This window comes from Prunus mume, linkage group LG2 (genome assembly GCF_029339155.1).
Source record: "Prunus mume cultivar Tortuosa linkage group LG2, ASM2933915v1, whole genome shotgun sequence".
Lineage (NCBI taxonomy): Eukaryota > Viridiplantae > Streptophyta > Magnoliopsida > Rosales > Rosaceae > Prunus > Prunus mume.
The window spans coordinates 33,209,355-33,224,362 of NC_142699.1; the positions used below are offsets into that span (position 1 = coordinate 33,209,355).

The 15,008-nt window shown below is 35.3% G+C and overlaps 1 protein-coding gene and 1 pseudogene across 1 annotated transcript; both read right to left on the minus strand.

Moving 5' to 3' along the window:
- Positions 1 to 5,051: 5,051 nt before the first annotated feature.
- LOC148920098 (uncharacterized) lies at positions 5,052 to 8,377 on the minus strand (annotated as a pseudogene).
- A 3,104-nt stretch (positions 8,378 to 11,481) lies between these two features.
- On the minus strand, positions 11,482 to 13,578 carry LOC103323342 (large ribosomal subunit protein eL30). Its single transcript, XM_008225329.3, has 4 exons — positions 13,366 to 13,578; positions 13,133 to 13,234; positions 11,782 to 11,850; positions 11,482 to 11,686 (listed from the first exon to the last, which is right to left on the minus strand). The coding sequence occupies exons 1-4, from the start codon at positions 13,427 to 13,429 to the stop codon at positions 11,646 to 11,648; spliced, it is 276 nt and encodes a 91-aa protein (XP_008223551.2). The 5' UTR covers positions 13,430 to 13,578; the 3' UTR covers positions 11,482 to 11,645.
- Positions 13,579 to 15,008: the final 1,430 nt, after the last annotated feature.

Below are 15,008 nucleotides of genomic sequence, written 5' to 3' on the forward strand. Positions count from 1 at the left end.
AAGAAATATATACCCTATTGAGCATGATTTTAAAACTATGCTCAGCTCACAATTGTCAAATCAGTCTATCTAACACTTCAGTTATTTGTCAAAATAAAAGCACAAATGCTTCATTCGTGCTTTAATACCTGTTACAAAGCAACGCATTTGTGCTCTATAATCAATGGAAGCTGCTATAGAGGAGACCGACCACTTTAAAGTGGCTGCACTGTAGAAATCTTCATAGAGCACGATTATCCGTGTTGTTTGAAACAAAGAGCACAAATAAAATTCGTGCTTTTAGCCCAGTTTTTTAGTAGTGTACAGATAGAAGGAGAAGAAAAATGTCAAAAATAATGCCCAAAAAATATGAGCAGAGGATAATAAAAACAATAAAAAAATAGTGACAAAATTTATTTTGGATGTAAACATGGCATTGGTAGGAAAGGAAGAATGAGGAGCAGAAAACTGTCGAAAATAATGACAAAATTTATTGTGCATAAATAATAAAACGGGAGGAAGGGAAGGCGTTTTGTGCTAAGAAGAATAATTCAGAAAACTGAAACAATATTGTATTCTTCCATAAGTTGTGTCGTACATCTCCTACATTCAAATTTTGGTCAAAAATTAATCTCTTTAATTGAAGAATGGATTGGATTTTATACATTGTGTGGTAGCATTCAGCTATGGTTTTAATTTCAGGTCAGAGTATATGAAGGGACGAGGCCATACCAACAAATCATAGGTTTGAACTTTTAAAAGGTACAACGTTGTAATATTTTTTATCTGACTCTACTCCAAACCACACCAGCAAAAACAAATGGAGAAGAGATTCTGAGTAAGCTGAGCGTTCTTGCATGCCTTAACGTGTTGGATGAAAATAATGGGTGATCTAATATGACGGCCACACATGTATACATAAATTTGACGGATTATTTACTGTAGACGTCCCTGAACTTGGTCCCCATTTGCAATTAGGTCAGTGAATTTTTTTTTCGGCAATTACATCCGTTAGCTCGATAAATAGTTCCAATTGAGTCCTTCCGTCAATTTGGCCGTTAATTTGAGGGCTAAAACCGTCCATCTAAATTAAAATACTTTTAAAATTTAAAAATTAAAGAAAAAAACTGAAAAAAGTGAAGAAAAAAAATTAAATTAAAATAATAAATAAATAAATAAACTTAAAAATAAAAAATCCAAATCCAAATCCCTCTCTCTCTCTTTCGCTCGGTCTCTCCCTGGCCTTTGGAGGTGTAACGCAGACTTCAGAATCCTCCCAGGACCTGCAAAGGTCGGTCTTGTCGAATCTTCCCCGAAGAATAAGAAGATGACGACATATTAGAAGTAGACCTTGAGCTCCTTCCTCCTCCGGCGACTGAAATACCATCCATGACCAGAACCTCCTCCCTCTGCACCTCTCTCACTAACGTTCTATAAACTATCGAAGGCTGTGACTCTCCATCAGATTCTCCAAAGGCGAGAGGGCGAGAGGTGGCGACGACGCTGCTTCAAGGCATCCATCGGCGACTGACTCTGAGATTGAGCGCACAAGTACCTAAACATTGGCGAGTTGAGGTCCACATTCTCCAAGTTTCCTTTGAGCAATTTTGTCATTTTCGAGTTGCTGTGAAAATCTTCCATCAATTTGCTATGCTTTGCTCTGTGCACAAACAATCAAATTACATTTCCGAAAAAACAAAGCTTCCAAGAAATTGCATATGATAAAAATCATTTATCGTTTCTAAATTGTACCAAATGCAATCACAGAATTAGGTTTTGGATGAAAATCGCAAAGGAAGAAGCGTCAATCCCAATCCCTCTCTCTTTCGCTCTGTCTCTCCTTCTCTCTCGCAACCCATTCCCCCTCTTTAAAAGGTTGAAATTAGGCCCAAGACCAAGAGTTCATTTTTGCTAATCACCTATAAGTCAAGTGCAGCGCCACTCCATTCTGATTATGCCACGTGTTTTATAAACTAACCACTGGTTTTAGGCAAAGTTAAAAAGTCGTTTCCTTATCACTAAAATAATGTGGTATACCTATATTGCAAAGGATAATGCTAGGGAGACCATCTATGTATACCATATTTGTGTACCATCTGATGTGGCTCTTGAGTTGTCTATGCCACATCATTAAATGAGTTTTTAACATTTTTAGTTTGTTATTATTTTTTGAATATACTACAGTAAACCCATCAAACTATAAAAGTGTCATTACAAACTCATACCCAACGTTTATTGACCCATTTGAGTATTTGACCGGTACATAAATTCCACAGAACCTTTCACAATACACCCTCCATTAGTCAAACCATTAATAAATATGTTAAATTTTGACTTGACAAATGTGGATCCCATTTTTTTTGCTCATGTGGCCTATATGTAGACCAAAAAATTATTTTATTTTAAAATAATTTAAAATTTTTATAAAACAAAACATAATTTTCTATAAGTTAGGGCATTAATTGCTCACGTGGCCTTTAATTTTCTAGATATAAAAAATAAAAAAATAGGGAGTGAATTGAAAGTACGACTACAAGTTAGGGGCATTTCACCAGTTCACCCTTGTAGAAATGAAAGTTGAAAATTATGCTTGTATTTGGTGTAAGCTAAGTTTTGTAAATGTGTCACTATTTCCTTATCTTAAGTTGGCACACAAGAAAATATGAATTTCCATTTTATGGAAATTGTGAAATGATGCCTCTGTTGGCGGAAATTAAACTTAAAAATCTCATGCCTTAATTTCCACGATTTTTTCCATGCGTCATTTATTAATTTCCATGTTTAAGTTGTCAAACAAGGGAATTATCAATTTCTCCATTTAAATTCCCGACTTAACCAAATTCCAAGTTATTTTCCTTCATCCAAATGGTGGTTAAAATGGGAAATTGAGAAATTGAAAAGATTTTGATTTTGATTTTGATTACTATATGAAAATTGAACATTAGAATGAATAAATAAAAAATAGTATTGATCACCATTATTGTCAAACTTTGAAATGATAATTATTTATTTTCATAAAAACATACATACTTGCACTGCATAAATAATGTGACAACTGTGTATATAGTACACGTGAGATACATCTATTATACCAACACATTATAGATAAGTTTTATTTTTTTTTCCCTAAATGACATTTCCAAAAAAAAAAACAATTTTTTGTTATAAAAATAACAAAAGCAATTTTGTTTCAACAAACGCTACCCGTACATGTATTGTTGAAGTAAATAGAGATGATTTTCCAGAGGGGAAAAAAAAAGATGAATTATAGCCAACAACAATGAAACATGAAATGAAATATCCTCATCATAATCTCCAGACAAGAATTACTAACAAACAAAAAAAGTTGAATTCAAATTCCCCCACAGTGAATGAACCTAGAGTAGATCTTCATCCTCATGAATAACCCACATGGAATTTGAAGGGACACAACTAACAATCTAATTACATAGAAACAAGCATATGGACATATAACTCACATGACCTACAATCAAAATTGACATGAACTGATTTTCATTTATGTATCAGTTTAGTTGTGAACATGCCTGATGGCTGGCACTGTGATGCAGGAGCATAGAATGGATCAAGATAGATATTTATCATTTAATTAGTTATTTCATGATATATTGTTATTTTCTTATTTAGGTAGTTTTAGGATATCTTTTATTATTTATGTGTGATTTTATAATTAATTAGTTTACTTTTGGACCAAGTAGTCTTGGTGCCCAAGTCTTGTAAAGCCTATAAATAAGGCTATCGTAATAGTTGTAAAAGGTGGAATATTGATGATTAATGAAATAGTTTATTTGTGGCATGGATTTGCTATGATATATGTGAGTTTGCACTAGCCCTAGAATTTCGGTGCTCGTGTATGTGGTTGGTGACATGTATCCTGATCTCGATCCTCATCAATTGGTATCAGAGCTATGACTCAAGATCTGCTTTATTGGGGAGGTTTTTGGATGGAGGGTCGTGTTGACAACTACAACGACATAGAGGAAATTAGGAGGATGCTACGGCAACTTATGGAACGCGTTGCTCGCATCGAAGCTCGAACCCAGATAGGTAAGAGTTCTGACGGGGAGAGATGCGTGAACCTTTATCTGAACCGAGTAGCTCGCATCGACACTCTAAGCCGTGGGAGTCTCGACGGGGAGTACGAGGAGGATAGCCCTTTTCATTATTGCGCTTCGCTGTGTAAGTCAAGTGAAGAGGGGCACGGTTATTCTCATTGTGTCTTTGAAGGTATAAATAGATTTGGTAATTTTGGTGCATCTTGTTATTCATCAAAGTTATTAAATTTGGATTTGCCTCCAATATTTGATCCTTGCAACTGTGAAAATTGCAATGAAAATTGTTTGGGTGTTCAAAGCAATTTTGATAAGCAATTTATTGATCAGAACAGTGAAGAGATGAGAATTGAGAAAACTTTCAAAGATATTATTGATTTTCTGGGCATTAATGTTTTCACTTGGAAGGTTGCCAAAACTTTGGTTGATTTTGTCAATCGGTTGAAGATTCTAGAGAGAAACATTTGCATTGTTAGAGGGAGTAAGAAGAAGCTAAGAATAACGAAATATTCCAAATATCTTTTTATTTGGAAAGGAAGGTTTCAATTGGATGCTAAAAGATCCAGAATTAATATGAAGCAATTGAAGATTCTACTCGGATTTTCCTCAATCAAAGGCTTGAATTCGAGGACGAATTCTTTCCAACTAGGGCAGTCTGATGCAGGAGCATAGGGTGGATCAAGATAGATATTTATCATTTAATTAGTTATTTCACGATATATTGTTATTTTGTTATTTAGGTAGTTTTAGGATATCTTTTATTATTTATGTGTGATTTTATAATTAATTAGTTTACTTTTGGACCAAGCAGTCTTGGTGCCCAAGTCTTGTAAAGCCTATAAATAAGGCTATTGTAATAGTTGTAAAAGGTGGAATATTGATGATTAATGAAATAGTTTATTTGTGGCATGGATTTGCTATGATATATGTGAGTTTGCACTAGCTCTAGATTTCGGTGCTCGTGTATGTGGTTGGTGACCTGTATCCTAATCTCGATCCCCATCACACTGGCACTCCAAAGATGCAAGTTGACCCTCTTAACAAACCATTGAAATTGAAGCATTTCCCTGGTGATCCCCCAATCCCACTAATTGCTTGATCCTCAACCACACGATCGTCGTTGTCGTCGTCATCATGATCATAAAAATTTTGGTCATGATCATCACACTCATGTTTACGTATCAGTAATGGAGAAACTAAGGAATCAAAGAATTTATGAATCGGAGAACTACTGAATCGGTATGGGAAGAATCATTCCCATTAAGCTGTTTACTAAACATATGGAATTAGCAATGGAATGGGATTGATTCCCATTGTTATTGTTTACTAATTTGCATGAATCAGAATCCAAATTAATTTTAGAATTATGGTAAAGTGATAAGGGTATTTTTGGAAGTTATTAAGAGAAAACAGGAATGGGAATCGTATCGACTACTCCCCCCTAGTTGATCTGATTCCTAATTTTGAGGGAATGTGATTACGGATTTTGAGGTGGGGCCCACTTATTTTTTCATTCCTGATTGCAAGTAAACGCAAGAGAAGTCAGGAATGGAAATCATTCCCTTTCCTTCCATACTCATTACTGATACGTAAACATGCATTCTCAATTCCATTCCCATTCCCATTCCCATCTTTGTTACCCTTATCACAAACAAATGGTGGAATCAAAATCTCATCATCAAGTGGCACAAGCTGCAAAGTAAGCCTTCCATTGGACCTATGAGCCCTAAAGTACTCATGATGCCTAACCTTCTCCTTAGTGAGAATCAGCCTCCCATCACTAGTGTAATGCCTCTTCAACACCCAAGGCATATGAGCAGGCAAATTCTCAGTGCGAGCTAGGAGGAGGGAACTCTTTATTCTTCATAGCCCATTTTTGCTCTCTCTTGCCCCTTAATTTCTGACTAAAATTACATCCCTGCCCATCAGCACAATTGGTCACATTTGGTACATCACTATCCTTGAGCACATTAACAGAGCTCTCCATTCCAATGTAGTCACCAAACAATACAGAAGAAGAAGTTGGGGAGAGAAAATCAGAGAGCATCATGGAACAACTTTTGTGAGATGTGTTTTTTTGGGAGTCAAGAGTTAAGGCCTTGAGACCCAATTCTAGAGGAGTTTGGTTTTGGCATGGGTGAGGCTCACTGGGGATCTGCATAGTATTATACAATAGGGCTACAGTGTGAGAATGCTCTCTGGTTTGTGTTTATATGATTGTTTGGAATTTACAGAGTTGAGTGTCTTGGCTAGAGAGGAAGATAAGCGGGGCCAGCTAACATCTGATAAACATTGCTGTGCTGTGCCGGGGACTTTGCCTGGAAATTTTGAAAACAAAAAAACTATTTTTTTTTTTTCATAAGAATAAGAAACCAAAATAATTATGTGTTATTGTCAACATATATAATTGTTAAGCATATAAATGTTTTGTAATTGATAATAGGTCAAATAAGGTAAAACTAGGTTGTCAAGATAATGTTAAAATTGTACTGTTAATCTAAACCGCATATTAAAGTTTATTTTAACATTCAATGTATAGCACGGTAGATTGTTAATATTGCACATTTAAATTTATTTGAACATTTTTTATATGGCAATATAACACATCAGATTGTTCTGTAATAAAGTCTTAGCTTTCACTCATGGTTTGGTAGATTGCACCACATGTTGTTTTCAAGTAATGTATAATGCATGTGTGTATATTCATGTTGTGGCTTGAACGCGACCCCACAAAATTGAATCTTGTGCACCGTTGAGGTGATTGAAGTACTTAGTGTTATTTTCAGTTTAATCTAGTGATGGAAAACATATGACAGCAGTGACCGTGGAACAGCTTGATGGGCATAAGTTCATAAACAATGAAGGATACTACTTGCCTCCTTATTAGTAAGGATATACTTTTCTTTCTTGCGAATCACTATTTGATTCATATATAAAAATAATTCATCAAAAACACAAAAATGAAAAGAAAAAAAAAAACCTTATATACACATGTCACATTGATATTGATAGGAATATTTGAGCTCTTACTTACCTGGTAAAGATGAAAGGGAAGTATTTTCCAACAATATGAAATCCAACATTTGTAGATTTGGACTTGAGCTCCAATTTGGGCCCATGACCCGCTGTTTCAAAAAAATAAACAAGCATATAGATTCAAGAACATAAAATGAACTCCACCAGCATTTTAAAGTCGAAGAGAAAATATGAAAAATTCTCAATAAATTTGATAATAATATGAATAAGCTTAAGATTACAACTTCATAAGGTTGTTTTAATGATAAACTCAAAACTCTAACAATTATAGGAAATAATAAAATAACGAAAAATATTATAATCTATATATATAAAGCAAAAGGCAGAAAATTGTGAAACATTCAAAATACCAGAAAATGCCATTGGTTAATTCAAACATTAAGAATTAAAATTATTAATTAAATGAGGATAATATGATAAATTCACATTTTTTTCATATAAAAAAATTAAAATTAAAAATAAAATCAGATAATAGATCCTACTTTTATGGAACATACCCATATTATCTTTTCTTAATTCTAAAAATAAAATAAAAAATAAAAAATAAAACCAATTGGCACATGCGTGAGCATGTCTCAAGGTGCTAGTCTTAAACTAAATAAAAATAATAATTATATTAGGGAAATAACATTCTAAAAAACTGTTTATTCTATAATTTGAAAAGGAAAAAAAAAAGAGAAAAAAAAAATCTAAATTTTGCCAAAAGGAAGGTCTTTCTTTTCTTCTTAGCGCTATGCTCACTTTAAGCGTGGTTTCCATCTTTGGTCTCTGTTTTACTCAATTTGAATAGTCTCTTTTTGGTATATTTTCTCCACAAGATTTGAACCCGCCTCACAAAAAATCTTGTATTATATCAGACCTCTTTACTTATAAACACCAACTAGTAAATTTAGGTTTTAGTCATAAAAAAACTTTCACTTTTGACCAAAGTTTTTTAAAAAAAGACATTTCAAATCAAAGAATCAAATGTAAAGGATTCTTGGAAATCTAAAAATAAATAAGGGCAATTTTGTCCAGAAAAAATTTCAAAAATCTCCCGAAGTCATAAGTAGACAAGATGAGATGTAAATATATCGGCAACTTGTTAAGTCTCAACTTTTTGAACATCTGTGGTATAAAAATAAAAATAAAAAGGGTTTTATCAGCTTTGGTCCTTTCTGTTTTTTTTATCCTCTAAAGGATGACAGTATAAAGGTGTCCCACAAATAAACTTACTTGTTGGATCCCACAGATGAACTTTTGTATATATTAGTCTCCTCTCACAACTAAAGGAACGGAGTACCAATAAGCATGGTTGAATGCCCAGTTGTCTTTATTTCTCAGTTGTGGGAGTCTTTATGTATATTTATAGGAAATATTGTGTTCATCTATTTATTTGATCATATATATTTAGATGGCTGTGTCATCTCATTTGGCTGATTTTTTCCAATATGAATATTGTCACATTTGTCTCATATAAAGCACATTCCTTATTGTATTTTAATGATATGAAACGTCTATCTTTTAGGTATCCCTTCAAAGATCATCGCAAAAAATCACTTGAATCCAAAACTATTTGACCACTCAATTAATTGTAGTCATTTTAGTGTTCTCTTGAAGCACAATGCCCTCTATTTTGATGGTCATAACTAAATAAATTTATGGTTTTCAAGTGTGTAATTTTTTGCAACGATAATCTATGAATAAACATTTAAAAAATAGACCGTTCAAATCATTGAAATAAAATTTATAGTGGACCCCACAATATTTTCCTCAAATAAATTAAGGAAAATTTGCACAAACACCACCTGAACTATTAGGGGGTGTGTGCATGTACCACCTAATAAAAATTTTACAATTTCCCACCTAGACTCTACATTTAGTGCTAATGTCCTCCATCCAAATCTATTAAAAAATTTGTTAACTCAAGGGCAATTTCGTCAGTTCATTATAATTAAAAAGGCAAAAATATTAAAATTTCTAAACAATTAAATAAATAATTCACCATCATCCCTTAGGCCTTCTCCAACCCATCAGGGGCTAAACCCAAATTTTCTCCCTCCAAAAAGTAACTATTTGGGATTTTCCCTGACTCAAATCGTTTTTTCTCTCAACCCTCCAAACTCAAATTTTAAGTCCGCAACTTTATTAAATTGTTTAAGAATGGTTTCAGTCTAATTTTCGTTTATGGATAACTTTTCTTCATTCAATCTTTTTAAACAACTTCATAATTAAAAAATTTGAACAATTTGACCTAAAAAAATTGAAATTTCATAAATATAATTTTATTCCAAAAGAAAACACACATCATAATTCTAAAAGAAAACACACAATACTTCAAATTCACTATACATGAAACCCAACAGTAATAAACTAATAACCACCATGGTGGGGGCTTGGATAATAGTCCGCTGAGTTTTCTTCAAGATTAACGATAGATTGTTGACCATGTGCATGCTCTTGCATAATTTCATCTTGCTTATCCCGCCCAATACTTCTTCTTTCTTGGAGTAAATTTGGACACATCCATGGACATTATTTTTTGTTCTTGGGCTTCCTTATCTTGTTGCTTCTTATACGCATAAGCATCAGCTTAATCTTGGACAAACTTGTCAAATATGTTGAGCTTTCGTCTCCTACCCTCCTTGAAAGCAATACATCGCTCAACCAATGATTCTAAGTACTTATCCCTTGTTTGTTGAGAAGGGTCAACCATCTTTCCTTTTTTTTTTTTTGCAGCCTTTTGTTTATCTCGCCCCTCAGGCCTTGGACTAGGCATGGTGATATCTTCTGTGTCGTTATCCAAATTCACCATACTTGCACTAGCTCCAGAAGAATGTTGTGTGGGAGGCTCATTTATATCGTTCCACTTTGAGGCAATCTTTTAAGATTTCCCAAGCATGGTATAACTTGAAAGGCCTATTTGGAGGCTTATTATCATTAAGAAAGATCGTTTTCGCATACACGTCCTACGCATGAAAAAATAAATTTAAGTTTGGAGTTGAATAAAATTACAAATATAAATTTAAAGCTTTAATAAAAAGGGTTACTTACCACATCATGTAGATTTGAGCCACTTTGTGGGTTAATATTGGCCTTAGTCAAGCATGCCTTCCAAAGAGAACATTGTTGGTTGATAGTCTTGAACAGAGAAGCAATGGCTTGATATGTTGGGTCCATTAATGCTTGGGTCATTTTCCAGAAACTTTTGATATACACACTTCCAAAATGTGTCACTTGCTTGATTGGTGCCAATAGCCCCATCTTCACTAACAGAAACCTTTGCACAATGCCCCATTTTCTTCAAGCCTCCAATTCACACCTCTTGAGATTTTGTGGACATCTTCAACAAAAATGAAAGGAGATTGATGAGATTGACAAAGGAAAAAGAAATTGAGAAATAAATAAAATGTTTTTTGTAGATTATAATGGATAGGTATTTATAGAGTTTGGAGTGAGTTTTGGAGTTGAATTTGATCTATATTAATTTAAAATATTATTTTAACTGTTTGATTTAAATTTCAGCCGTTTGATCTTTTTTTTTTTACCTTTAAAATAGCTTATATTTAATCTAGATCGTTAATTTAAGTTACATTTAGAATACCAAAAAAAAAAAAACAAATTAAACTTCACAACAGCATGACATGTGGCGTGACAAGCTGCCAAAAAGCAGCAGCACAACTAGAGCTGGGGCCCACATAAGATTCTTTGCACATGAGGGCTGCTTCAGATGCAGGCGCGCTCCACAAATAGTTTGGGGTCTAGGCAATACTTGGACTGCTATTTGAGTTCAAATTTGGGTTTTCCCTAATTTTGGCCCCTTCATTTTCTTAGGTTGGAAGACTTTGGGCTATAATTTGGGATATTTTGGGTTTAGCCTCATGAGTTGGAGATGGCCTTACCTTTCCCTTCTCCTTCCCTCGCTCAAGGCAGCCCCTACCTCCTCCTCAGCACCCTCCTCCCTCAGCTCTAGCTTTAGCTTGAAACCCACGGTCTTATTATTCTACGCCCCACCACCTTCCTCTATGTTACTCTCTACTTACTTTTCATTTGGTCAACCGGGGAGGAGAAGAGATCTAACTGGCAAAGGTTGTTAGAAAAAGGTGCACAAGACTCCAAATCAAGATTCAAATACAGCATAGGATTAAAAGAACTATAAAACAAAGCCTAGGAGCTTAAACTGGACCAAGTCAGAGACCAATGGGTGCACGAGCATTGTGCTTTGTTCCTAGTTTAAATTATAACCTATCGTGTGGTATTTAAGGTGTGCCTCCTATTATGACAATTCACTTAAAAGAATTATTGAGCTATATATGTATACCCCTTTTGCGGTCAGGGTTGGGCACCCGGTTTGTTGAATAACATACGTGAGTACCGTAGAAGCACAAAAAAGAAAAAGCCCAGAATTTGAGCTCTCTGAAGTAACAAACAGTAACTTTAAAATGGTTATCAAAACACCATGCATTAGGTCACTACTAAGATAACCTCACACATAGTACAAGCTAAGTATCCGCAAACTTAGTAACAAAAACATCATTGAAAATAGAAAGCAAAGCCTTGAAATGTAGAGGCTACAGCCGCTCACTGACCACCAGGTAGCGTCTTGATAATATCCGAGTCACCTGAACAGTAACAAATGACATGTCAGCCAAATCAAATTTTCATATCAATTAAAACCTAAACAGATCTCTTAAATCATAATAGAACTACAGAATACCTGGATCAACGATGCTAAGGCACGATACCCGGAAATACTTTCCACAAGCTGTACCCAGATCAACATTGTCTGAAAACAGAAGAAATGGTCAGCCAAATGAAACGGAAAAAGTCTAGTAAACAAAATTATTTCCTTTGTTGACCGATATTATCAAAAGAAAAGCATTCTGCAGCATACATATATCTTTACTATGTTATGCAAGGGAGCAGAAAGACAAAATCCTAAATAAAAGCTCAGAAAATGGCTTCCTCTTCCATTTGCATTGGAGGACAAAAAGGAGTTTCATGCACGTACAAACATTGAACATTATGAGAGGAGTGCAACCAGCGAGCAGCTCATCCAGGCAACACAACAAATTACGACTACATGAAACCAATATCTTAGGGGACAATAGTATATGTTTCTAAGTCACATCAACACATTGAACTAAGAACAAGAAACGTGAAAATGTTTAGTGACACTATGTCTACTAACTCCAAATAGACAAGGTGAAAGGAAGAACTGCTGGATTACAAGGGACAAGACTGATATATAAGCATCATTTCCCATGAAAATCCACCAGCCAAGAAGATCACCTGGCAAGGAGGCTTAACATTACAAAGTATGTTAGCGAACAATCAAGACTAAGACCAAATGATGGTTTAACCAACACACTGAGACAAGTTCCCACACCTAACAGCCAATAAATATCACATTAATTTACACTTTCTAAACACCAGCCATCACAGTTTCTATGAGATTTTGAAACCAGAACCATCTGGATTTGTAATCAAGAGGCAACAAGCAGCCAAGTGAGATTCAAGAACAAGAATCATATTCCATGTTCTACTCCTTTTTCATATTCCATGTCGATCCTCAAAGTCAACAATCACTCAGACAAGTTAATTCTTCAACTAAAGAATCTCTTAGAGTGCGTTACTCAGTGGTTGAAAGAACTAATTGGAAAATTTATCAAAGGCCGCTGCACTAAACATGCAGGCATTGGATATAAATAAAAGGTTGATATGCATTTCAAGCTTGTCCAAGGGTGCACCCTTATTTTCCACCATTAATCCAACAGCTATTTACATTCCTTTTATTTACCAAACACTTCCTAACATCAATTGATGTTTCTTTGACATTTACTAGTAGAGAAACTACCATTTCGGTGAGCTGAACACAACCCATCAAATATTGCAAAAATTGTTTTTTGTTCTTATCAATGTTAGTTAAAGAAAAAGGCAAACTATACAACAAAGACCCTATACAACATCCTACAAACTGATAATAACAAAAGCAGTTCAAAGTTTTATGTTCTAAATACATAACAAAACTGAAGCAAACCCAAATGTTATGGCTGCAGAGCACTTACTTCCATTGTAGTGGTGAACCCCAACCTTGGCAAGCATAGCATAGTATTCGATTTCGGACTTTCGCAGAGGTGGGCAATTGTTGGAAATTATAATCAGCTTCCCTGCATTTTGTTCCACAACAAAAACAAATCCCAATTACAAAACTTGAAATTAACCCAATAAAAATAAACCAAATCACAGTAAAAGGGAAATAATAGACAGATTGGAAATTGAAAGAGATATGAAAGCTTGCCTTTGGAGTTACGAAGAGAGTCAATGACGGTTTTGTAACCCAAGGTGTATTTTCCGCTCTTCATGACCAGAGCGAGCCTGGTGTTGATGTTTCATGGGTCTTCTTGGTCTTCTTCACGGCCACCATTTTTGACAAATTTCAGATTCTTCGCTTTTGGAGCCCAAACGTTCGCTCTCCTCGGCGGCCGAACTCGAAAGAGTTGAAGAAGTAGAAGAGCACTAGAGTTTGCTAGGGTTTTAGTATTGGTGCCAATGAGAGATGGTCTTACACGCGCAACTCACGTGGGTGTGTTTTTTCTTTTTTTTGTTTCTTTTTCTTTTGGAAACGGGCCTGAAACGAAAGCTTATATTGTCTACAAAGTGGATAAGCCCACTAGAAGCAAGTCTTAATTATTCATTTGCCCTTTAAACACAATTGAAGTCTCAATTTGCTTTACTTCCGTCTACAAATTTGTAGGTAATTTCTACCATTAGTTTTTTTGAGAAGAAGATCAATTCCATTAATATTTTAACAACATTACAAAAGAACATGTTCTTCATGCATGAGTGTGGCCTCATTAAAGCCTTATTGAAAAAGCACACCAACGCCTCTCAGATTCTGCCTATGTAAACATAGTCCTTTGTACATTGCAAGATTTGTTCAGTCTGCTCTGAATGAAAAACAAAGGAACACTGGCACGAACAGCCACACAAAAGGAAAAAAGAACTACCTCGAGGCCCAACGTTGGCTTCTTATCTTCAAGAAGCAAACTTCAGGTGACAGAACGCTTCTTCGGATGCCAAACCCACGAACGCTCCAACCACACACTAACTGTGAGTCAGTGGAGACCCCTCGAGGCCAGTCTCCTCCACCTTATCAGTTATTGTGACAACATCACCAACCCCTTGGACAGAAGGACCTACCTCAAAAACTTGGGTGCCATCAAAAGCCCCTATGCCAGCACCATCCCTTACACTCCAAAAACTATGCGACACAATTTCTTGGACAAAGACATCATCCTTGCCCCGCCTTAGTTCTGAAAAAAATTTCACAAACATATCCCAATTAGCCTCTTGGCTAGACAAAGCCCTAGCCACAAGGCTATAATCCAGCAAGACAATTAAAGGCTGCAAAATTGCTGATCAACACCCCCACTCCTTCACAATAAGAGAGAAACAGTCGGGTTCTAAACGATTGGTCAAAGTCATCAACCTCTATACTCCAAACAGATCCAAATAATAAGAAAACGATCAGCCCTAGTTTTGACACCAAAAGAGCCCACCCGTTAAAGCATCACAGAGAGAGGCAATGATGCTTGAACGTTGATCGGACAAGGCCACGCGAGACCTCTGTTCCACTAGGAAGACAACTGCAAGACACCCTAGTACCCAGCTGCCATAACCCACTAGTTTTGGCTCCCTTGTGGGAAAACGAGAAAGTGACCCCTAGCCCCAGGATTTTCATGATTGATTAATACTACGATCGATAAACAAGGTTTGATTTCTAGCATTAGTTATTTACAGAAACACCGCCTGAGGTTTTCAGAATTTGTTCGTCCAAAAATTTATGATTTTATAATAAAAACTTATTCAAATGATAAAATTAATCTCAATGAATGAATGGACAATCTAATTTAAAAGCCTAACTTTGTCGTTTCAAAATTT

Bases quoted from the DNA above. Each gene is read 5' to 3' on its own strand.
- LOC103323342 (XM_008225329.3), bottom strand. From the start codon at position 13,429: ATGAAGAGCGGAAAATACACCTTGGGTTACAAAACCGTCATTGACTCT. The intron at 11,851-13,132 runs GTAAGTGCTCTG...TTCTGTTTTCAG, and splicing joins GGTTCACCACTACAATGGAA to ACAATGTTGATCTGGGTACA. The intron at 11,687-11,781 runs GTATTCTGTAGT...GTTACTGTTCAG, and splicing joins CCTTAGCATCGTTGATCCAG to GTGACTCGGATATTATCAAG.